Source organism: Rhipicephalus microplus, chromosome 7, assembly GCF_043290135.1.
Source record: "Rhipicephalus microplus isolate Deutch F79 chromosome 7, USDA_Rmic, whole genome shotgun sequence".
NCBI lineage: Eukaryota > Metazoa > Arthropoda > Arachnida > Ixodida > Ixodidae > Rhipicephalus > Rhipicephalus microplus.
In genome coordinates, this window is record NC_134706.1 from 116,300,137 (window position 1) to 116,323,243 (window position 23,107).

The 23,107-nt window shown below is 47.8% G+C and overlaps 1 protein-coding gene across 1 annotated transcript; it reads left to right on the forward strand.

Annotated features, from left to right (window-relative positions):
• Window positions 1-715: 715 nt before the first annotated feature.
• LOC119180415 (uncharacterized) lies at window positions 716-22,341 on the forward strand. The gene is made up of 2 exons (XM_037431609.2): window positions 716-1,130; window positions 21,084-22,341. The coding sequence occupies exons 1-2, from the start codon at window positions 849-851 to the stop codon at window positions 22,206-22,208; spliced, it is 1,407 nt and encodes a 468-aa protein (XP_037287506.2). The 5' UTR covers window positions 716-848; the 3' UTR covers window positions 22,209-22,341.
• The last annotated feature ends 766 nt before the right edge of the window (window positions 22,342-23,107 follow it).

The window sequence follows — 23,107 nt, forward strand, 5'->3', positions numbered from 1 at the left end:
CTGTCAAACGTCAATAGTGGTTGCGGTGCTGTCGAGACAATTTTATAAACGTTGCATAAGAACTCCTTTAATACAGCCGTCATGTCCGGTTAACGTCAATTGTTGTTAGGTGTCATGCACTGAAGTTGCTTCACGTAGCAAAGTCCAGGGCCAGAACCTTCGCGAACATCAGCGCTTCATATCAGCTTCTGGTGTTCCTAATACGCATGTTCCAGTTAATATAGTTGCGCAAGTGCAAACAACTGGTTCTATAAACATCTGCAACTCTACCAGATATGTCTGTACGCGCAATATTTGTACATATACTTAGCGTCATTTCATGACTTTTCGCTCACTGAAAAAAAATCGCAACACGGTCACCTTCCTTACGAATGCTTCGCATAACGTCGATTCCTTAGTGCGTACAATTAGCCAAATATTTTTGTAGCGTCGCCTATGCCATATTTTTCTATCACTTCGTTTGCGATCTCTGTGTATTATTGCCAACGCTCAACTGACCATGCGTAACCGGTGCACATAAGTGTCTTTTACTAGCTGCCATATCGGCGCACACCTGGTTGCGTCAGTCGGGTGTTTAGATAGTTCTTAGCTGACAAATGCTCTCTGTTTTAGATCAGTTTTTGGCTCCGGCACTACCATGTGACGTGGCACTGGGCAGCAGCTGCACATATTGTTCTGTCCCGCACTCCGTTTATCAACGTGATAAATAGGCGAACCTTAACGTAAGTATTTCTTGCGTACGCCACCAGTTTGAAATCACCTGTTCCAAGCTTCATCGAACCTTAACAAATCGTCACTAGCCTCTTCTGTGGCCTTAGGCTCGGTGCTGAAACGCTTTCGTGCTGCAAATGGAAAAAAGACCACACCGCTTTAGTGGCCACCCAGTCGCCGGCGTGAACTGGAGGCCAACGTTTCTGGTCGACGAGGTGTCTGACGTGCGCATGTGCAGCGTTTGCGCAATCATTCCCAAGAAGACGCTGAAACTGCCGTGTTCGCACGTTTTGTGCGAATGCTGCTTTGCGTGCGTCTCCCGGTCTGGCAGTGGGAAGTGCCCCGAGGATCAGAAGACATTCACGGTGGCGGAGTGCACACCCATAAACTTCGCCGCCAAGAAAGTCAACCGCATAAAAGTGAGTAAAATTCCTTACCTCTGTAAGCCACCTGTTTTAATTTAGCCTCATTGAGGCATACTGAGGGGCATGAGCGGAGTTTTCAGCTGGAAGAGTGCACGTTTCGTAACACTGTTTCTTAGTTTGCTTTACGGTTTTTAATGGCAGCAATCATTCGCAATCGCTTCCAGTATATTCCTTCATTGACTTCTCCTACTAGCCCGCCGCGGTGGTCTAGTGGCTAAGGTACTCGGCTGCTGACCCGCAGGGCGCGGGTTCGAATCCCGGCTGCGGCGGCTGCATTTCCGATGGAGGCGGAAATGTTGTAGGCCCGTGTGCTCAGATTTGGGTGCACGTTAAGGAACCCCAGGTGGTCAAAATTTCCGGAGCCCTCCACTACGGCGTCTCTCATAATCATATCGTGGTTTTGGGACGTTAAACCCCACAAATCAATCAATCTTTCATAGTATCACATCATCGGTGCAGTGATGAGTACTGCTGTCTTAAGAATTAGATTTAAATACACTAAATAATGAAGGCAAGTACAGCCTAATATTTATGTATTCATGTTTACCTCGAAATTGCGTCAGACTCACTTTGATTGAAAATGTTTACATGTATAAACGCAGACAGTGGAACTTTCCCTGTGTGGTTGAATTGTGTGACAGACAGAGCAACAGAAAGCCAAACAAACATTTATTTATTGAAGTATCTCAAGAAACGCCATCTTCTTTTAAAAACCTTCATACCCGCGGCAGTAGTAGGATAACATAAGAAACAACTATCTCGCGTGCGGCGTATGGTTAGCAGAGTAGCGATAGCGGCTCTGTGACGCCCCCCAGCAAAGAAGGCTAGACGCAGTCGTTCCCTACTCTTCAAGGCACGTGCCAATAGAGCGAGTGGTGAAAATTAATGCTTGTAGACGTATCAGGCAAGCAGTAGAACCAGTAAAACTACCCTAAAACACACCAGCGTTGCGCTTTGGGTGCGCTTAGAAGAGTGTTGAAAGTTGAACTAGTAGGTATGACAGCATTTGCGGGTACAGCGCAAGGTTGACCAATACGGAAGACGGGACACAGCCAAGCACTGCGTCGCCAGTGAAAAAAATACAAAAAACAACAAATATTGTATAAAAGAAGCGTATCAAAATAGCACGGAAATATTAAGAACGAATATAAAAAATGGCAGATCCCACGTACAGTGGGAATCGATGATATATGCGAAGCACGAATGAAAAAGGTTGATATGTCACATTAAAATCAGCACGTTACCAGGTGGAAGTAAATGATGCCGTACATGGCTTCCGTGTCACGATTATTATGTTTGAATGTGTCGTTTACCTTCGTCATCTATTCACATCACGTGATACCAAATTCAGTATATGGGAGCTAGGAAAACGTGTCACGTTCTTACATGACACGCGTGTCCGGATTATCATGTTTGCACCAGTCATATAGTTCGCCATGCATTGAAGTCACGTAACACCAAATTTGATATATGTGGAGCAAGCAAACCGGCCGCGAGCGCATCGTGAAGGGTCTATTATAATCCAAAGTACCATGGGTGCGCGCGCACGCTAGACATAACTACACTACGTTACCGCAACGACGCTACGCCAGGCGCTACGCCAGGCGCGACACAACGACGCTACTCCAGGCGCGACCGGCGCAGCCAGTGTCTGTCGGTGCGGCCCGACGGCAACCGGCACGAAATGCGACATGCTGCATTTCGCGCCGATTAGTTACTCCGACAACACTGCGTCTCCCTCTTTTCGTGACGGAGGGACGCCAGACGCGCTGAAACGCACATGCGTTAAAACAATGCAGCGCGGCGTGCGCCTGTGAGTACATGGCAGGACCGGTGCCTGACGTGGCAACGCCGGCGTGACGCGACGAAATGAACCGACAACACAGCTGGCACACACGCTCGGGGACCTATACCTCTAAAGCACCAAGGACCCCCGGACGGCCGCATACTCTTATGCAGGCAAAAAGAACACGCAGTTGGACACCCCGTTCAAGCTCCACGACCTCCAGGCGGCCTTACGCAAGATGAAGCGTGGCACTGCACCCGGGCGTGACCAGGTTACGTTCAAACTGTTGGCCAATCTTCCCGATGCAGCCTACGCCACGCTCCTCAAATACATCAATAGCATTTGGGACGGAGAAACTCCTCTCCCTGTTGAATAGAAATCAGCTCTCGTGACCTTCATCCCGAAGTCAGGTAAACCTATTGACGTGGAGAACCTTCGCCCCGTCTGCCTCACGTCTTGTGTCGGCAAGCTGATGGAAACAATGGTACGCGACAGACTCTCCGAGTTTCTAGAAACACAGCACACTTTTGCGGACACCATGTTTGGTTTCCGCCTTCAGAAGTCAGCCCAGGATATACTTCTACAGCACCACCATGACATATTAGATCCTGTTGAATGCCCCCACAATGACAAGGTAGTCCTGACATTGTGGGGGCATTCATTAGAGGGGCATTCGACAACGTGAAGCATGAGGTAATCCTTAACCACCTCAGTCAGACCAACTGTGGTTATAAAACATTCAATTAGGTTAGACAGTTTCTTACAGACCGTCAAGCCTACATACGCATACAAGATGAGGAACATGGGCCATACGTCATCGGCTCGAGGGGAACTCCTCAAGGCGCGGTCCTCTCTCCGCTCCTATTTAATATAGCCATGCCTCGTCTTCCCCCTAAATTGGCTTCTCTACCAGGGATACATCACTATCTTTACGCGGATGATATCACAATCTGGGCCACGCAAGGTAACCTGGGTCACATGGAGTCGTGCCTGCAAGCAGCAGCGACTGTAGTCGACGACTACGCAGCTACTGCGGACACCACTGTGCCCCGGCTAAGTCAGAATTTGTGCACGTACGTCTGTCACACCTGTCCCGTTTATTAGGGAGGCGATCGCCGGGCTAATTCTAAGAGCCGAAGTATCGGCCCCCCGAACCGCACCACGAAAGCGTGGACAATTTAATAGTGGTCCTTATTGGTGCGCCAGCGGACGCCGGCTGTGGCCCAAAGAACAAGACAGAGCCGAGAGTTGATAAACAAACAAATTATATTCTCAATAATGGCAGATCGAAAATAATACACAAAAATGCACACTCCACACTAGTTACATACAATATGCCACCAATCAAACCAATCAATCAACGTACTACACAATACAATCAGCCACACTTGAAACAACGGACACGGACAACAATACGCACTACAATGCAGTCGCATGCATTGAACAACCAAGACACTTAAGGACTAAAGCGATAGAAATCCTATTCAGTCCAAAGTTCTTGGAACCAAAGTCGAGATGATACTCTTCCGAGAATCACTCACTCAAAGTCCAGCGTTGTTGTCGTTCCGCAGCCCTCGAAGTTTCTCTTCCAGGAAACTTCCCGTCTTCAATTGGCCACTCTTCAAACTTCAACTTCTTCGCCCGAACACGTCGGCTTCACACACGCAGCTGTTGCCACGCGTCCTCGATCAATAGCGGTAAACCCACGCTCTTGCCTGTAGCTCGAGCCGTCCCTACGGACCAAAACTTCGCCGACTACACGGCGGAACCTCTACGCACTCTGGCGCTCACTTCCGTCTCCTCCTGTTCTGTCACTACGGGCAGAACCTTCGCCGACTCCACGGCGGAATCCCTACGCGCTCCGGCGCTAACTTTCCGTCTTCTCCTGTTCTGTCACTACGGGCAGAACCTTCGCCGACTACACGGCGGAATCCCTACGCGCTCTGGCGTTAACTTCCGTCTCCTCCTGATTTCTCGTCTCGGCTGCTCGGTTAAATACCTTGCGCGCGACTTTCCAGATGTTTCTCGTCATTTCGTCGGCGCGATACGCAGCGAAGGCTGGGGAGAGGCACGAGACGGTTCGACTGCCCTCTCCGGAGGATGATTCACTCGGTCTGACCCCGCCTCCTTCGTTCGAGAAAAATCGCGGCCTTGCTGGGCCGCCGATGTGGGGTGAGGAGGATCGTCTGCGAAGCCGTGCTTCTGCGGGGAGAGCGCGCGCCCGGGAGCCCTGGATGTTTGCTTTCTTTTTTTTTTCTTTTTACCTCGCGGCGTTTCTGCCGCCCGTTGTCGCAAGTATTTGGCGGCGCGCTCTTGTTTAGCGCTCGTTCTGTGACACTGCCCCCCACTTTAAGAATATTATCTCATAATATTCAAAAACCACACAGACGAGCGCAAACAGTCACCACACATTCTCACAGACTGTAACACAATCCGTCGCTCATGACACTTCACATTCACAATATATCACTCAATACAATCGTACATTGTAGTTCAATTCCACAACACATGAAATATAGCCACAGGTACATGCCTACAACACTTCATCACACATTCTAAACAATACAACCGTACAAAGTTCTGTCTATCCAACAATTATACAACACTATACATCACACCATCGCACAGAACACTGACTCACTCGACATACACTTGAGACACGGGATAACAAGAACATTAACACAACATATGTCACTCAGCCCTGCCAAACACAATCTGATTCCACCTCAGCACCTATCCTGAGTACTTCGAACAGCGCTTGCGCCCCCTTTTGCGGTGCTCGCTCGATCTCTTCTTGTGCTTCCACGTTCTTTTTCGGCGAGCTCTTTCCAACGACGATATCTGAGGTGTCGTCTCAGCCATCGTTGTCTCTTCCGACACCATTAACGCGTCATTACATTCGACGGGTCCTGTCTGTTTATTTACCCGCTTGATCATGCCTCTACATTTTGCCCGGCTGGCCAACTCCGTCTCCTTTTCACTGTCGGTCGGTTGAGGTCGTGCCGACGTAAGTCCGGTTGCTCGGCCCGTGAAATTATTCGACACGATCGTCTTCTCCTTCGCTGTCTCTTGCGCCGCGGCTTCGCCTTGGGCTCTAGTGAGATCCGTCACGGGCTGCTCCTCAACTGTATCTCGCAGTCGCTGTGTTGGCGAAGGCTCTATCTTCGGGTCTTCTCCCAAACATTCTGGATCACTTGGCCCTCGCGCCCCGTCGATGTTTCCGATGACAAGGTCATACAGGGGGGTCGTCATGCATAAAGCAGTAACCTTTCCGCTGAAGTACGGGGTTTCCACCTCAATCTCTGCTTCGGGAAGCATCCGAACTGTACGGTCAATTAAGCAAACCGGTTTTGTTTTGCCTGTTAGCTCACTTTCCCGTACCAAATTTCTCCTCACGATAACCGTGGAGCTACCGGTGTCTCTTAGAACCGTAATCTTCTTGCCTGCAATCTTACCAGGAAGCGTTGGCATTCCCTTCGTAACACCGGTTGGCTGTTTTGACATTACAGCCCCCACAATAGGAATTTTCTCCCCATTCTTCAACTCTACGAATCCATCAGTGACGGCATTATTATCAGATTTCGGTGCTGCTTGCACACAGGATACCTGGTGAGTTTGACTCACTCCGTTTCGACATGCGTCTGCTTTGTGCCCAGTATGACCACATTTGAAACATTTGACTGCCGTAGGGCTCGTAAAGATCGTTCGACAGTTTTTCGCGCGATGACCCACTCGGTTACACAGAAAACATCGCTGCATGCTCTCTGGTGCACGCTTCTTTTCTTCAGGAGCCAATTTCTTCGAATCATCGGGACAATCCTTCTTGACCTTGGCCAAATTAGTTCCTCCTTGCGCTTCTAAGAATTGATCAGCTAATTCAAGCATTCCTTCAAATGACTCAGCCTTCCTCTCTTTCAGATAAAGCGACAGGCTTGGGTGGCAACTAGTAAGAAATTGTTCTCTAATTAGGAGCTCTCTAAGTTCATCGTACTCCTGCGCTGTCCCTGAAAGTTCAATCCATCTGTCGAAATAATGGCAAAGTCGGGCGGCATACTGCGTAGCCGTCTCACCATCAGCTGGCTTTCCTGTCCTAAATCTGTCCCGGAATCCTTCCACAGTAAATCTAAATCGCTTCAGCAAAGCAGCTTTCACCTTTGCATAGTTGGCTGCATCGGTCGGCGTCAGCCTACCGTACACACTGAGCGCTTCACCACTCAAGCAAGTACTCAAAGCGGTTGCCCATTGATGTTCCGGCCAATTCTGGCTCTTCGCAATCGTCTCAAATCGGTGAAGGTACGCGTCAAGGTCGTCCTTCCTTTCATCAAACGCTACGAGCAGCTTGCTTGGGTTCAAGCGGAAGCCGTGATCTTCCCGTTCGCTGCTTTCAACTCTAACTTGGACCGGAGTTTCACTTCGCTGTTGCAAACGGAGCCACTCGAGTTCCATCTCGTGCTGCCGCTGCCGCTCCCTTTCCTCTCTTTCTTCTTTCAGCTGGCGCTCTTTTGCCTCTCTTTCTTCTCTCGCCCTTTCGGCTGCCAACTTTTTTCGCTCCAGCTCCAACTTCAATTGCTGCTCTCGTTCTTCCTTCAGCTGTCGCTCTTTTGCCTCTCTTTCTTCTTTCAGCTGTCGCTCTTTTGCCTCTCTTTCTTCTTTCAGCTGTCGCTCCTTTGCTTCTCTTTCTTCTCTCGCCCTTTCAGCGGCCAGCCTTTCTCTCTCCAACTCAGCTGCCTTTTCTTCCTTGGCCCTCTCTGCCGCCAACCTCTCTCTCTCCACCTCAGCTTCTTTTTCCGCTTTGGCTCTTTCGACCGCCAACCTCTCTTTTTCCAGCTCGGCTGCTTTTTCTTCTTTGGCTCTCTCTTTTTCTTCTTTTTCCTTCTGGGTGACCCACTTCCGTAGTTCGACGCCAGAAAGACCCATCTTTTCACCAAGAGCAACTAACTTTTCGAGATCCATTGTGTCTCGCAACTAAAACCTTGCCGCGTGTAAAAAGTATCTGCCTAAATCAGTCTATCGGAACACTCCCCTGCACTCGTTAACGAGAACACTGAACAACACACAGAATCGTTCCGATAGCAGTATCACCAACTCGAGGCTCTTTCTTACTACTTCGGACACACTGTGCACCAAAAGGTCCTGTATCGCGGACGCCAGATTAATTGTCACACCTGTCCTGTTTATTAGGGAGGCGATCGCCGGGCTAATTCTAAGAGCCGAAGTATCGGCCCCCCGAACCGCACCACGAAAGCGTGGACAATTTAAGAGTGGTCCTTATTGGTGCGCCAGCGGACGCCGGCTGTGGCCCAAAGAACAAGACAGAGCCGAGAGTTGATAAACAAACAAATTATATTCTCAATAATGCCAGATCGAAAATAATACACAAAAATGCACACTCCACACTAGTTACATACAATATGCCACCAATCAAACCAATCAATCAACGTACTACACAATACAATCAGCCACACTTGAAACAACGGACACGGACAACAATACGCACTACAATGCAGTCGCATGCATTGAACAACCAAGACACTTAAGGACTAAAGCGATAGAAATCCTATTCAGTCCAAAGTTCTTGGAACCAAAGTCGAGATGATACTCTTCCGAGAATCACTCACTCAAAGTCCCGCGTTGTTGTCGTTCCGCAGCCCTTGAAGTTTCTCTTCCAGGAAACTTCCCGTCTTCAATTGGCCACTCTTCAAACTTCAACTTCTTCGCCCGAACACGTCGGCTTCACACACGCAGCTGTTGCCACGCGTCCTCGCTCAATAGCGGTAAACCCACACTCTTGCCTGTAGCTCGAGCCGTCCCTACGGACCAAAACTTCGCCGACTACACGGCGGAACCTCTACGCACTCTGGCGCTCACTTCCGTCTCCTCCTGTTCTGTCACTACGGGCAGAACCTTCGCCGACTCCACGGCGGAATCCCTACGCGCTCCGGCGCTAACTTTCCGTCTTCTCCTGTTCTGTCACTACGGGCAGAACCTTCGCCGACTACACGGCGGAATCCCTACGCGCTCTGGCGTTAACTTCCGTCTCCTCCTGATTTCTCGTCTCGGCTGCTCGGTTAAATCTTGCGCGCGACTTACCTTGCGCGCGACTTTCCAGATGTTTCTCGTCATTTCGTAGGCGCGATACGCAGCGAAGGCTGGGGAGAGGCACCAGACGGTTCGACTGCCCTCTCCGGAGGATGATTCACTCGGTCTGACCCCGCCTCCTTCGTTCGAGAAAAATCGCGGCCTTGCTGGGCCGCCGATGTGGGGTGAGGAGGATCGTCTGCGAAGCCGTGCTTCTGCGGGGAGAGCGCGCGCTCGGGAGCCCTGGATGTTTGCTTTCTTTTTTTTTCTTTTTACCTAGCGGCGTTTCTGCCGCCCGTTGTCGCAAGTATTTGGCGGCGCGCTCTTGTTTAGCGCTCGTTCTGTGACAACGTCCCTCCCCTCAGGACACAACTCAGCTCCATATGTCTTCCACCCCGCCCCAGTGGTCTAGTGGCTAAGGTACTCGGCTGCTGACCCGTAGGTCGCAGGTTGAAATCCCGGCTGCGGCAGGCGGAAATGTTGTAGGCCCGTGTGCTCAGATTTGGGTGCACGTTAAAGAACCCCAGGTGGTCGAAATTTCCGGAGCCCTCCCCTACGGCGTCTCTCATAATCATCAGTGGTTTTGGGACGTTAAATCCCACATATCAATCAATATCAGTCTTCCCTCGTAACCGATCCGTGAGGCCAAGGAGATCCGCGTCCTTGGCCTCTTCATACACGACCAACGCAAGGCCGACACAAAATAGCCAAACTTCGCACGGTGGGAGACCAGGTGGGCCGAATGATACGCCGGGTCTCCAACAAGCGGGGCGGATTGCGAAGCAGCGATGCAATGCGGTTTGCCCATGCTTTCGTAACGAGTAGAATACTCTACTCGACTCCCTACTTGCACCTACGCAAACACAATGATGATCAACTTGAGGTCATCCACCGTAAAGTTATCAAGCGGGCCCTCGACCTCCCTATAACCACGTCCAATCAGAGACTTCTGGCTCTAGGCGTGGTGAATACCTACCGGAACTTCGAGAAGCCTACCTCGTTAACCAATACACGCGCCTTGCACAGACCCATTCCGGTCGCCGCTCTTGGACCAAATACACATCAGACACGATTACTATATTGAGGAAAGGGTGAGAGTGTCAGAACCTTGGAGACGCACCCTCCGGGTCTGACCCCTTCCCCGCAAAATGTCCAAAGAAAACCACGGTAGTCGCCGCGAGGAGCGCGCAGAAGCGTCGCAGCGACACTTTGGACAAGAGGAACACGTGTGCTACGTGGACGTTACCGGCCCGCACCATGGGGGTTGGTTTACGGCCACAGTGATACACAACACAAACACCATCAACGGGCTCACTTTCAAAGTCTACAGCGCAACACATGCGGAGGAGATTGCCATCGCTCTGGCTCTCACCTATCCCTCTTCTAAACATATCATCACCTACTCACGAGGGGCCTGTCGGAACTATTAGCTAGGGTGGGCTTCTCCGCTTGCTTAGCGCATACTGGAACCTAGCTGCCGATACGTTAATCCAACTCCGCGAAATGTGGTTTGGGCCCCCGGTCACCAAGGGCTCGGGGGTAACGAACAGGCTGATCAGTCCGCCCGCGCTCTCTCTTCCCGGGCTATCTCTCTTCCCGGGCAGTGGGCTCGGCAGCAACACCAAGATGCAGTGCTCAAACCCGCTGCTGTTTTTCATGCAGATATTGCTTGGCTTGCTGCGGTTATCATCAACAGCGGCACAATGGGATGCGCTACAGCTGCAACATTTAGCGCCTAACACGACGATCGAAGGACTACCGCCCCATGACGTGCTTCGCTACCGGCCATGTGATGGCGTCCCGGGCGGCGCTACACTACAATTCTTGGAACCGGCAGATCTATCGGCATCGAGGATCACAGCTATAAAGCAAGCTCCGCAAGGACCGTGTGGCAGTGGGCTCGGCAGCAACACCAAGATGCAGTGCTCAAACCCGCTGCTGTTTTTCATGCAGATATTGCTTGGCTTGCTGCGGTTATCATCAACAGCGGCACAATGGGATGCGCTACAGCTGCAACATTTAGCGCCTAACACGACGATCGAAGGACTACCGCCCCATGACGTGCTTCGCTACCGGCCATGTGATGGCGTCCCGGGCGGCGCTACACTACAATTCTTGGAACCGGCAGATCTATCGGCATCGAGGATCACAGCTATAAAGCAAGCTCCGCAAGGACCGTGTGGCAGTGGGCTCGGCAGCAACACCAAGATGCAGTGCTCAAACCCGCTGCTGTTTTTCATGCAGGTGAGAAAACGCAACGCTAAATCTTATCATAGCGATGACGTCTGCCTACTTTTGCTGCCGTGCCCACGGTCCATAACGCTATTGTGTGAAATGTTACACGATGTCATTAATTCTCTAACATTTTTGTTGCTTCTCGGTGGCGACATCGAAGAAAATCCGGGACCTACAGTAGCAGAACAGCTAAAACTGATAGCTGAAGACATTCAGGAAATTAAGAACGGAAAAACTGAAATCAACGAAAAGTTGAATGCAATAGATAAAAAGATTGAGAAAATCGGCGGGCTTGAAAAACAAATAGTAGACTGCACGAAAAGAATATCGGAGCTGGAAAACGGTCTCTCGGCTATGGCGAAAAAAGTCGACGAGCTAGAAAACAGAAGCCGGCGATCTAACCTTATCATTTATGGTGTGAAAGAACAACAGAATGAAACGTCTAAACTTTTACACGATGTGGTTGCGAAAAATATATTCCAAGATATACTAGAATTCACTACCTCAGGAATAGAGAGAATTCACCGACTCGGTGCTCGAAAACCGGGTAACGAACAAAAAGTAAGACCAGTAATCCTAAGGCTATTGGACTACCGTGACAAAATTAACATCCTAAAACGGTGTTCAAGACTCAAAGACACAGGCTTCTCGATTAGCGAAGACTTCTCCCAGCCAATTCGTGACATCAGAAGAAAGTTGTGGCAAAAAACAAAAGTCAATCGTGAGCGCCATGAGAAGGTCTCATTAGTTTACGATAAAGTTCGCATAAATGGCCGCCTATTCTCCTGGGACAGTGAACGAAATGACATCGTTGAGGCTGAAAAAAACGAAGAACAAAGACGCGCAAAAACGCGACACACTCGCAACCATCCACGTTGACACTTTTGAATGTGAATTGTCGAAGCATTATCAATAAAACACATGAACTCGAAGCTGTCCTACTGTCTTATCAACCTGATATTGTAGCGCTCACTGAAACGTGGATGCATTCCGGTATCCTAGACCACGAGGTAGTACCGCCAGGGTATGCGATTCTACGCAAGGACAGGAAAACGAGAGGAGGAGGAGTAGCCTTATTAATTCGTCACGGTATTCCCTACACAGCTATGCCCATGGCATCTGACATCGAAGCAGTATGGTGTAAATTCTACGTCAAGGATGAAATAACCTACATTGGCGTCGTTTACAGACCACCTGATGCTGAAGTTTCATTTTTAGAAGCACTGTACGATTATATGCATACGCACGCTCTTCGCGGTAAAAAAATCATTGTAGCAGGTGATTTTAACCTGCCTGAAGTGAAATGGGACTCGCTGAATCTGGCGACGAAGACTGGCAACGTGCTTGCTGATATCATGTTCACATTTAACCTCACACAAGTTGTTACAGTTCCTACACGTAATCAAGGCTCTTTCGCTTCTATTCTAGATCTTTTTTTTGTAAGTGATCACTTTTTAAAATATCCTATTAACGTAGAAACATTAGAAGGCCTATCTGATCATAAAATAGTCTCGTGTTGTTTGCAATATCCAAGCGCTATTCATACGAAAGCTACAACAAAACGGGTACCTGCTTTTAAAAGAGCGGACGACGCTGCCATCATGACATACCTTGCTCTCGAATTTTCCAACTTTTTGGACCTCTACTCAAATGAACACTCAACGGTAAATATGATATGGTCAACATTCAGTAATATTGTCAGGCACTGCATAGACAACTTTGTTCCAACAGTTACAAAAAGCATCAAAAAGCACAATCCATGGATCACGCGCGACATAATTCATATGAAGCGTAAACTAAAAAGGCTCAGAAAAGCTCAGAAAGTTCACCCACGCAGTTGTATTGCGTCGGAAATCCCTGCACTAGCTAGGTCCCTTAAGAAACAAGTGAATTTGGCAAAAAAGCGCTTTCTCAGTCACTCTTTACACAGTTTTATCAAAACAGCGCCTCATAAGTTCTGGCGATACATAAGTGTGAAACATACTAACAAAGCCTATACGCCTACCCCGGGAGGAAAACAGACAGCCGATCATTTCAACAGCTACTTTCAGTCTGTTTTCACCGCTGATAATGGCCTACTTCAACGCGACCAGTTCAGACCAAGTGGCGTAGATACACCATTAGATACCCCCTTCATATCGCAGGCGGGTGTATTATCCCTCTTGCTAAACCTCGACGAAAAGAAAAGCACTGGTCCAGATGACATTCCAAATGCCTTTTTAAAGCGGTACGCTGAGCCTGTAAGCAAATTCCTTCAGCTAATATATTTAAAGTCACTTCGCGTTGGTCATCTTCCAGCTGACTGGAAATTAGCAAAGATAATACCCGTGCATAAATCAGGTGATACGTTTTCCCCTGCTAACTACAGGCCCATATCTCTGACATGCACATCTTGCAAAATACTGGAACATATCATCCTGAAATATTTAACAGAGTTTGTCGAAAGTCACAACATATTACACTCCAATCAGCATGGGTTCCGCAGTGGCCTGTCGACTGTTACTCAATTAGTAGAAACGCTTCATGACTTTGCCAAAGATGTTAACAGCCAACTACAAACAGATGTAATATTTATGGACTTTTCAAAGGCTTTCGACCGGGTTTCCCACCTGAAGCTTAACTATAAACTAAGATGTCTATTAGGCGAAGGACCACTCACACGTTGGATTGAAGATTATCTTTCAGACCGTTATCAGTACGTACAGTACAATGCCCATGTATCTGATACTGTTCCCGTTCTATCTGGTGTACCGCAGGGTTCTGTATTAGCCCCGATGCTATTCTTACTATATATAAACGATATTACTAAGCACGTCGACGTAAACATTAGATTATTTGCAGATGACTGTGTACTGTACCACACAATCAAAACTGAAGATGACCAAACAAAACTTAGTAATTCTCTGTACAAAGTGTCTCAATGGTGCTCAGACTGGCAAATGGTGTTAAATGCAGAAAAGACAGTCTACATGAACATTACTAACAAAAAATCAACACTTACCTTTCCTTACAGTATCAACGGCACCCCACTACGAAATGTTTCACAGTACAAATATCTGGGTGTAACGATAAGCAGTGACCTAAGCTGGAATGCGCATGTGCAGCAAATTTCTAAAAAAGCAATGAATAAATTGTTCTTTCTCAAACGATCGCTTGCCGGATCTACCTTTGAAACACGTTCTCTTGCCTACACCAGTCTTATCCGACCGACATTGGAATACGCCAGTATTACGTGGTTTCCACACACTAAATACAACATCGCTGCGCTTGAGCGCGTACAAAGGAAAGCTGTCCGTTTTATTTTCAATCGCTACAGGCGTAGCGATTCCCCAACAGAACTTCTTCGGCAGGCTGGTCTCACTACCTTGTCTAACCGAGCGAGAGTGCACAGATTGAAATTCCTATATTTGTTGTTAAAAAATAATTTTAAGATCAACCCCAGGTCATTTGTTACATACAGCTCTGCCAGAGAAACGCGACACAAACACAAATTCACGTTAGAAGAATTTCGTCCTACTAATAATGTATTTCGCTTCTCTTTTTTTCCACGAGTTGTAAGAGACTGGAATGCCTTAGATGAAATTACTGTTACTCAGCCTACGCTAGAATTATTCTCTGAACTCGTGGAGAGAGCTGTGTGACACAGACACATGTCACTCTGGTTATTGTTATTGTGATATGGATGTAGTATGCTTGTTTTAATCTCTTGCTGTGTGTAAATTTAGAGTGTGTCTTTTCGTTTATACGTGTATATGTCTATTTATTACAGAGCGCATAATATGCTCTCCGCATTACTTCTGTACATTCATGTATAAATCAACTCCCACCCCTGTAATAATCCCTTTGAGGGATTGGCAGTATTTTGAAATAAATAAATAAATAAATAAAATATCTCCCTGTCTCTGGAAGCCTACTCCCAGCCCCACCGCGGTGGTGTAGTGGCTAAGATACTCGGCTGCTAACCCGAAGGTCGCGGGTTCGAATCCCAGCTGCGGCGGCTGCATTTCCGATGGAGGCGGAAATGTTGTAGGCCCGTGTGCTCAGATTTGGGTGCACGTTAAAGAACCCCAGGTGGTCGAAATTTCCGGAGCCCTCCACTACGGCGTCTCTCATAATCATATGGTGGTTTTGGGACGTGAAACCCCACATATCATCGTCAAGCCTACTCCCAATCAGACAACTCGGCCCTTTCATTCAAAGATATTACCAATTACTACAAGGAGGAGCACCGGCGCTATTTAGACCCTTGTAAGGGACTGCATCGCGCTGACGAGTGCCTCCTTTTAGAACTGTTTACCAATACCGTACTGTGCCCAGCACTGCTAAAACATTTCAATTCATCCTTTGATGGCACGTGCCAGTTCTGCGGTGAGGTGGCTGACACCTTCCACATCGTCTGGGCGTGCCAGTCTAATCCATCTATCCCCTCCCCAACCCCACGAGAGAGGACTGAGAGGCGACCCTGCTCGGCTGTCAAGACCTGAAGGCCCAAAAAGCCCTGGTTCGACGGGCGCGGGCGGCGTTGCTTGCCAATGGAGCTCCGGCATAAGGGTTCCACCTTGTGCTGTGAGGATAGGAGGCCGATGAGGCCCCAACCCAATCACCCTCTGTAACCATATAATGGTTATTAAATGTTTCACCACCACCAAATGAACGCCGGTGAGAACGCGCATCGTGTCACGTCAAAATGTATTTGCGCCTTGGCTGTGGCATGTAGTCATGTTCTCACACGACACGCATCTCATGATTATTATGTTTGCACCAGTCACATACCTTCGTAATCCATTGACGTCACGTAATACCGAGTTTGGTACAAGTGAAGCTAGCGAAATGGCCGCAGGCACATCATTAGCGTAGCATGTAGTTTTGTTGTGACATGACACATCTCATGTTTATCATGTTTGCACCAGTATCATAACTTCGTCGTCCATTCACGTTTCGCAATACCAAATTTAGTATAAGTGAAGCAAGTGAAACGGCCGCCAGCACATCATGAGCGTGGCATGTAGTAATGTTGTTACTTGACACGAATCCCGAGATTATCATGTTTGCACCAGTCGCATACTTTCGTCATCTATTCACGTACTGTCTTACCAAATTTGGTATGGGACGCTAGCGAAATGGCCGCGAGCGCATCATGAGCGTGGCATGTAGTCATGTAGTTACATGACCCGCATGTCATGATTTTCATGTTAGGTTCTGTCGCTTGTGTTCACCATGCAATCATGTGATACCATACCGGTTCTGCAACTTGCCATGTGAATGAAACCACCGCAACAGCTGCAAGACCATGAAATGTAAATTATGACATTCATGACATACGTATCATGACTTTCATGTTATGACTAGGCATATATGTTCTTCATACAATCATATTATGTCATACCATGTTTGGTATCAATACCATTACCGAAACGGCCAGGAGAGCTAAAGGTCGCAGGCGACTAGATGGATAGACAGATAGATACATAGATAGATACGCTCAAAGTCGCTGAAGTTTGCTAAAAAATGCTTCGCATTTAAAAGTTGCGAAGTGTATCACCTAATGACACTAGTGCAGAGAAAAACGCGAACTCTGTCCTATTTGTGACTCGGCGCTCTTCTGCGTCACTTACGTTTCCTGTATCGTCGATCTCTCGCTGCACACAAAATTCCTAATGCGTAGCACTTGCATTGTAGAACGCATTGCGACAGCGAACTGGTTAAAGCGTGCCTGAAAACTGTTCTTTTTTGCGTTCTGTTTTTGACTAGACCACCACTGGAGCAAGTCACTGGTACTATAATTCAATAAAAATACCCGTTACTAACGGAGCTACGAGTAATGGTTAGCTACCCTCCTCCTACGCTCGTCCTTTCACCCAGAACTTCCTCAACTCTTCCTTCGACCCCGCCACGGTGGTTTAGTGGCTAAAGCACTGTGCTGCTGACTTGGGTGTCACGGGATCGAATCCTGGGGGCGGTGGCTGCATTTTCGAAGACGGCAAAATTGCTGTAAGCGCATGTGCTGAGACCTGGGTGCATGCTAGAAACCCCAGGTGGTTGAAAGTTCCGGAGCCCTCCACTACGGCGTCTCTCATAATCGCATGTTGGCGTTGGGACGTTAAACCCCACATATAATACGTCTTCCTTCAGGGAGCTTGGGGCTTATGCCACGTGTTCACAGGCTTGTACCTCGTGTTCCGCAGCCAATCAGATCAGCAACCACGGTGAAGCTATCGGGGCAAAGCATGTCACTTTGTGAATGAACCATTGAAAACGTGTTTGAGCTCTCTGCGTAAACCATTGTAATGAATCGCACAGTTTACGCAGAGAGCTCAAACTGAACTGTAACTGCCTCTTCGGGATTGGTCTATAGGTCCTACGTGTTGATACGAAATGGTCAAAATTGTTCGAGGGTCCATTTATGCTACGTTAACTACACGTCCGTTTTTCTCGCTTTCGCGTAGTTAGCAAGTATGTGCCTACATTTGACATTCGTAGCTGTACCGTCACATACGTTAAAAAATGGCAGCATATCTACGGAGTGAAGATGGAGAGCGGGGCGAAGCATCCGTCCGTTTATTCGTCCTTGCTTCCGTCCGTCCATGCGTCCGTCTGTGTGACCGTCGGCGCGTCCATTCGTTCGTGCGTCCATTTGTCCGTGCGTGCCTCTGTTCGCGCGTCCGTCCCTGCGTTCTTCCATGCACCCACTCATTCGTCCATCCTTCGGTGCAGCCATCTGTGAGTCCGTCCATGCATCTGTCTGTGTGTCCGTTCGTCCATCTATTCAACACTCCAAGTACCACCATCTCGCATCTTTTTATCATATATTCGCCATATAGAAGCACAGCCATCCAGCGGACATTCCAAGGACTAAACAATAGGTGGCACACGCACACTTTCTTACGGCTTCCGTTTCGTGTCTACTTCCCACCTTTAACCACCTCGACTTCATGGTATGGACTAGTTAACTGTATTCTTGGCACTGCGGCCCAACGCTCGCTAAACCTTTCGAAAACCAAGGAGGTTACGCCCGGCCAGTATAACGTAGCAACCCCTTCTTTGTCAGATAGTGCTCAATATACGTGCCAATGGCTGCAAAGGGGAATGAGAGACCGGAGAATTTGGCTTTTAGTTAACGCGCACGCTATGAATTTTTATTGTTGAACAACGCACAGGAGAAATCTCCAACCGCCACCATCTTGCAGGTCAAAACTTAAGACTGGTTACACACTACGACAACGAGGGACGAACGGGTGCCGCTATAAGAAGCTTCATCCCTAAAAAAACAGATGATTTATATCTCAGCAGCTGCTATTTCATTTGCCCCGCCACAGTGGTCTAGTGGCTAAGGTACTCGGCTGCTGACCCGCAGGTCGTGGGACCAAATCCCGGCTGTGGCGGCTGCATTTCCGATGGAGGCGAAAATGTTGTAGGCCCGTGTACTCAGATTTGGGTGCACGTTAAAGAACCCCAGGTGGTCAAAATTTCTGAAGCCCTCCACTACGGCGTCTCTCATAATCATATGGTGGTTTTTGGACGTTAAACCCCACAAATCAATCAATCAGCTGCTATTTCTTTTGCCTTGACAAGGAGATCAAGAGAGAGCGGTCAAATGATGCGTGGCAAATGAAAAATTGTCTGGCCGGATTACATAGTCACACATCGATAATTTTCTGTGTTATTTATGTTGGAAAAAAAACAACTATAAGAGCAGCAAAGCACATTCGTGGCCAGGTTAAGCGGATGAGCACTTCAAAAAAGTGCAAGTAAAAGTGGCGAGAAAATAATGCTTTGCTCCGTACTTCTGTGTACCTCACTGACTATTTTCCCCACAGGTCGAAGCAGCATTAAACCGCTGCCGAATCGCAACGTATACATTTGAAACACGCACGAGATGGATGTTACGGATGGACGTAATTTCTCGCGCGAAAACCTAAACGATGACACTCCAATTGCACTAGCGTGGCCAGGACTCTATAACAAACCCTTGTTAACACGGAAGCATTCGCTTCCAACAGCGACTGAAATTCTCGTGTCGCCAAAACGCAGCGTCGTTCACGCTGGACGCGCACCGCAGCGCCGGATAGCCATCTGCCGAGTGAACCATGAACCACGGGTTCAGCGCGGGTTGAATGCGTGGTTCCTGGGATATTGTCGGCGCCTCGCAACTTCAGTGCTCGCGTGAAGAGTTGGATCTTAGTTTTGCGTGTTCCAATGCTGGTCGCAACTCGGAAGAGAAAGGAAACTACATCGCGAGGTGCTCGCGATTTGAGGAGCGAAGCAACAGAGGCAGAGGCAACTCCTACTTATTAATCAATCCGCGCTCGTTTCCTATTTTATTCCTCGAGTCGTGCTTTAGCAAGCTGTCTGCTTGGTGTGCTGTTTGTCATACAGGACGGGGAGGTTGCGCCCCCATTCAATGAGCATTTCTGCTAAGCGCGCGTTACTAGACTATGACATGACGAGCGAGTTGGACTTGGCCCCATTTACTCAAATTTTTCGACTGGCACTCCTACACCGCAAAAATAGGTCCGAGAGTGATCGGTGCGCATAGAGCGATTTCGGCGGTCAGAATGTTCAGTCAGAATAAGCTCGCTTCGCAGTGTGAATGGGCTCGGCCGCGGTGAATGCGTTCCTTTACTCAGTGACAGTGAGCCATTTACGAACGTCATTTGTCATTGGCAGAACTCGGAGCTTGGTGGCTTCGCCGTGTTGTTATCACAAGCGAACTAGCGCAAAGAGGGCATTAGATGAGCTTCAAGGGTCATCGCCCCACCCATTTCGATGCCCACGCACCTCAACATGGCGCTGTCTATCGTCCGCGCATATAATTATTCCCGTATGTGGGTGGCTTGCACATCATCTGCTTTCACCGCAGGTTTGCGTTGAAGTTATGGAAAGCACAAATGTCATTTCATGTGGTGCAGTGGCCGCGTTTGGGGAAAGTAGTGAGCCACTCTTACAAAAAGAAGTAACAATGGCTACAGTTTCCAGTACTCGTCTCTCTGTATACTTGTGCGATCATTTCGTGCCTCGTCCTTTGTGTTTTGAAGACAGTTGTTGATTCCCGCTCATCCTGTCTCTTTTCTGTTCGTGCGTCCTTTTGGGTTGAAGAACGCACTGCAAAACGCGGGCTGCGTGCCTTTCCTCACGTGCCATTAGTTTCTCTATATCATTCTATGTTGTATATCATTCTATATCGAACAAAACATAATCGGCGGTTCACCATATATCTGAAAACGGGTTTAACATTCTAGTGGTAATGAATCCTAAAACTGAGGCGTAAAACATATATATGTTTATTGAATCGATAGTTACGTAAACACGCATGGCCATATCTACACCTCTCCAGATATACTGAGTTGTCTTCTTCCCTATGTAGTGATTGTTCTGCGTCTGCAAGATCGCTCCGCCAGAGTAATAGTTTTTGCTTGTCTAGAGCTGGGCTTTCGCAACGCAAGTAGCAGCCCTTCTTACTTATTTCCCTGTGCTGTGCTAACGCACCAACATAGTGGCTGCAGCAGCACCACCACAGGGTAAAAGGGAAGCCTAGTTAAACACGTGCTTTATCTGAATAAAGGGCATTTCTTCGTTGGCCTCGAGCGTGCGTCTGTGTTACTACATCAACTTCCAGTTAAAAAACTGTATGTAAAAAATTGCGACAAACTCATGCTGTTCCTAAAAATATTTACAATATACATCGAGCTGTCACTGTTCATGAGTTGTGCAATCACCTGTAACAAAAACCCACTATTGTGGCAATGAATTAACCTTATCTTTTAATATCCGGACCAATCCGACGCTTCATGTTGCCTTGAAACTCAGCGACTTGATCTGATAACCAACATTGTTTTATATTTTTTAAGGTGTACTGTTGGAATGAACCAATGGGCTGCAAGTTCACGGGACCCCTAGAAGACCTTCTGCAGCACTTTGAGAACGACTGCGCCTTCCACGTGCTGTATTGCGGGACAGGAAACCACTACATCCTGCGCAATGAGGCTGTAGAACACAAAATGAACGGGTGCCCCTACCAACGTTCGTGTGTCGAGACGGAGCCCTCAGCGTCGCAAACTACTCCAGTGGCTTCTCCAGACTGCAGCGTCAATGAGGAACACGAGAAGACGCTTGCAATAGACGTTCCTCAAGACGCTCAGCTGGCCGCACTTCAGGACCAAATGACTCAGCTTGCTAAAGATGTCGCGTACCATCAAATTTTAATAAGGGAACTCAATGACGGGCAAAGGAAGTCTGCACTTACTGTTAGTAATGTCGTGACCGAGGTCGTAACCTCGGCAATATCTGAAGCTTTTCGAAAACAGATAAAAGGAGCAAGTTTCGAGGATGATAATGCCGCGATGTCAGCCCTGTCACTGTCTTCGGAGAAGGCAGTCATTCTTAGAAAGCTTGAGCAATACGCCAACGTAACGCTCGGCACTCTGGAAGAGTTACGTCAGAACATGCGACAATTCGATCATGCTGCAGTTATTGCTCGTTGTGAGCCCGTGCTTCCTAGTCGCGATAGGCTTCGTCATTTGACTCAAGTACAAACAGCTAAGTTTCAAGTGGGTGCAGAAATACCTAGCATTATCTATAATCTGACAGTTAAAAATGCTGACGAAATCTTTTCAAGCGCCATGGAAGACCATACGCTTGCTGAAGTCACTACGTGGCACATGAGAGACACCTACTTTGTGGTCACTGTACGAAAGATTGCTGCTGAAGACGCTATGCTTTTAGGTTTGGAGATCGAGTTTAATGATTTGCGTGAAGGTTCTCAGTGGTTGCCTTCGTCTCGGTCAGTTACCGTGGTGCATCCAAACGGAAGGAGATTCGATATGCTCGAAGTCCATGACCCGCCTTGTTCATGCAAGCGCAGTCTTGATAAACTGCATCATGCGCACCTATCATTCTTGGCAGATGTCAGTCGCCTCACGAAGGGCTTTTGCCAAGACAAGATGATGACGATCGAAATAAAGCTGGCGACATAATCGAGTGAACGTGCTTAAGAATTCCGCTTCATCATACTCTGATGAGTAATCGTCCGCTGCTTCATCACGTATTAATGTTGCGTCCTGTCTTCGCGATATCTACTCAGGGTCATTTATTAAACGTGTTTTTATCGCTTGCTTGTTTACATCTTGCTTGCTTACATATCACTTGCTTCCTTACATATCGAGCAGCGTCTTTAAAAAATTATATGTTTTCGAGTCGGCTGTGATCCTACAAGAAATCAACGAACAAAAGGCAGCAGATGCGCGCTACAACAAAGCGGTATTGTTTCAAGGTTTCAAACTGCTCCTCTACGCACAATTTGTCGTCAATCGTGCATGTAGTGTGATTGTCTTAAAAGGAGCAACATTATTACAGAAAAGTGACCTCTAATATTATTCACTCTCTAACTTTATCACTGTTTTTGTAAAGGAAGATTTTGCAGTGTTCATTAATTATGTAGATTTTTACCTATGTATGACTAGAGCTATGCTCACTGAATACAATAATAAAAATGCAATACTTGATGGTTTCCTGAAAAATACGCTTGTGTTGGATGCTTTGAGTTGTCATTTTAGGCACACCTATTTTTTTTACTGCAGTAGCGTTAAAGAGCCCCCTCCGCTCAATTTCCAGCTTTGTCTTCTGTGATGGCGTTGTTAGTTGTCATTGAAAAATATTTGCCATCTTTCCCATGAGCAAAATATTGACCTATGTAAGTGAAAAAAATAATATAAATATTTCGGTTCAACTGAAAATCTACGCCTAAATGCGGAGCGCTAGCGTGCATCAAGGCTTTACTTCAACGAACATGAACACATGCCTATTTTTGTATTCTCGATCTGTCAATGCGTCAGGTAAGATATCATTATGTGGTTTCGTTATTGGGCTAGTTTCA

Excerpts from the sequence above, each read along its gene's own strand:
- LOC119180415 (XM_037431609.2), top strand. The coding sequence starts at position 849 with ATGGAAAAAAGACCACACCGCTTTAGTGGCCACCCAGTCGCCGGCGTG. Across the intron at positions 1,131-21,083 it reads AGAAAGTCAACCGCATAAAA|GTGTACTGTTGGAATGAACC; the intron begins GTGAGTAAAATT and ends ATATTTTTTAAG.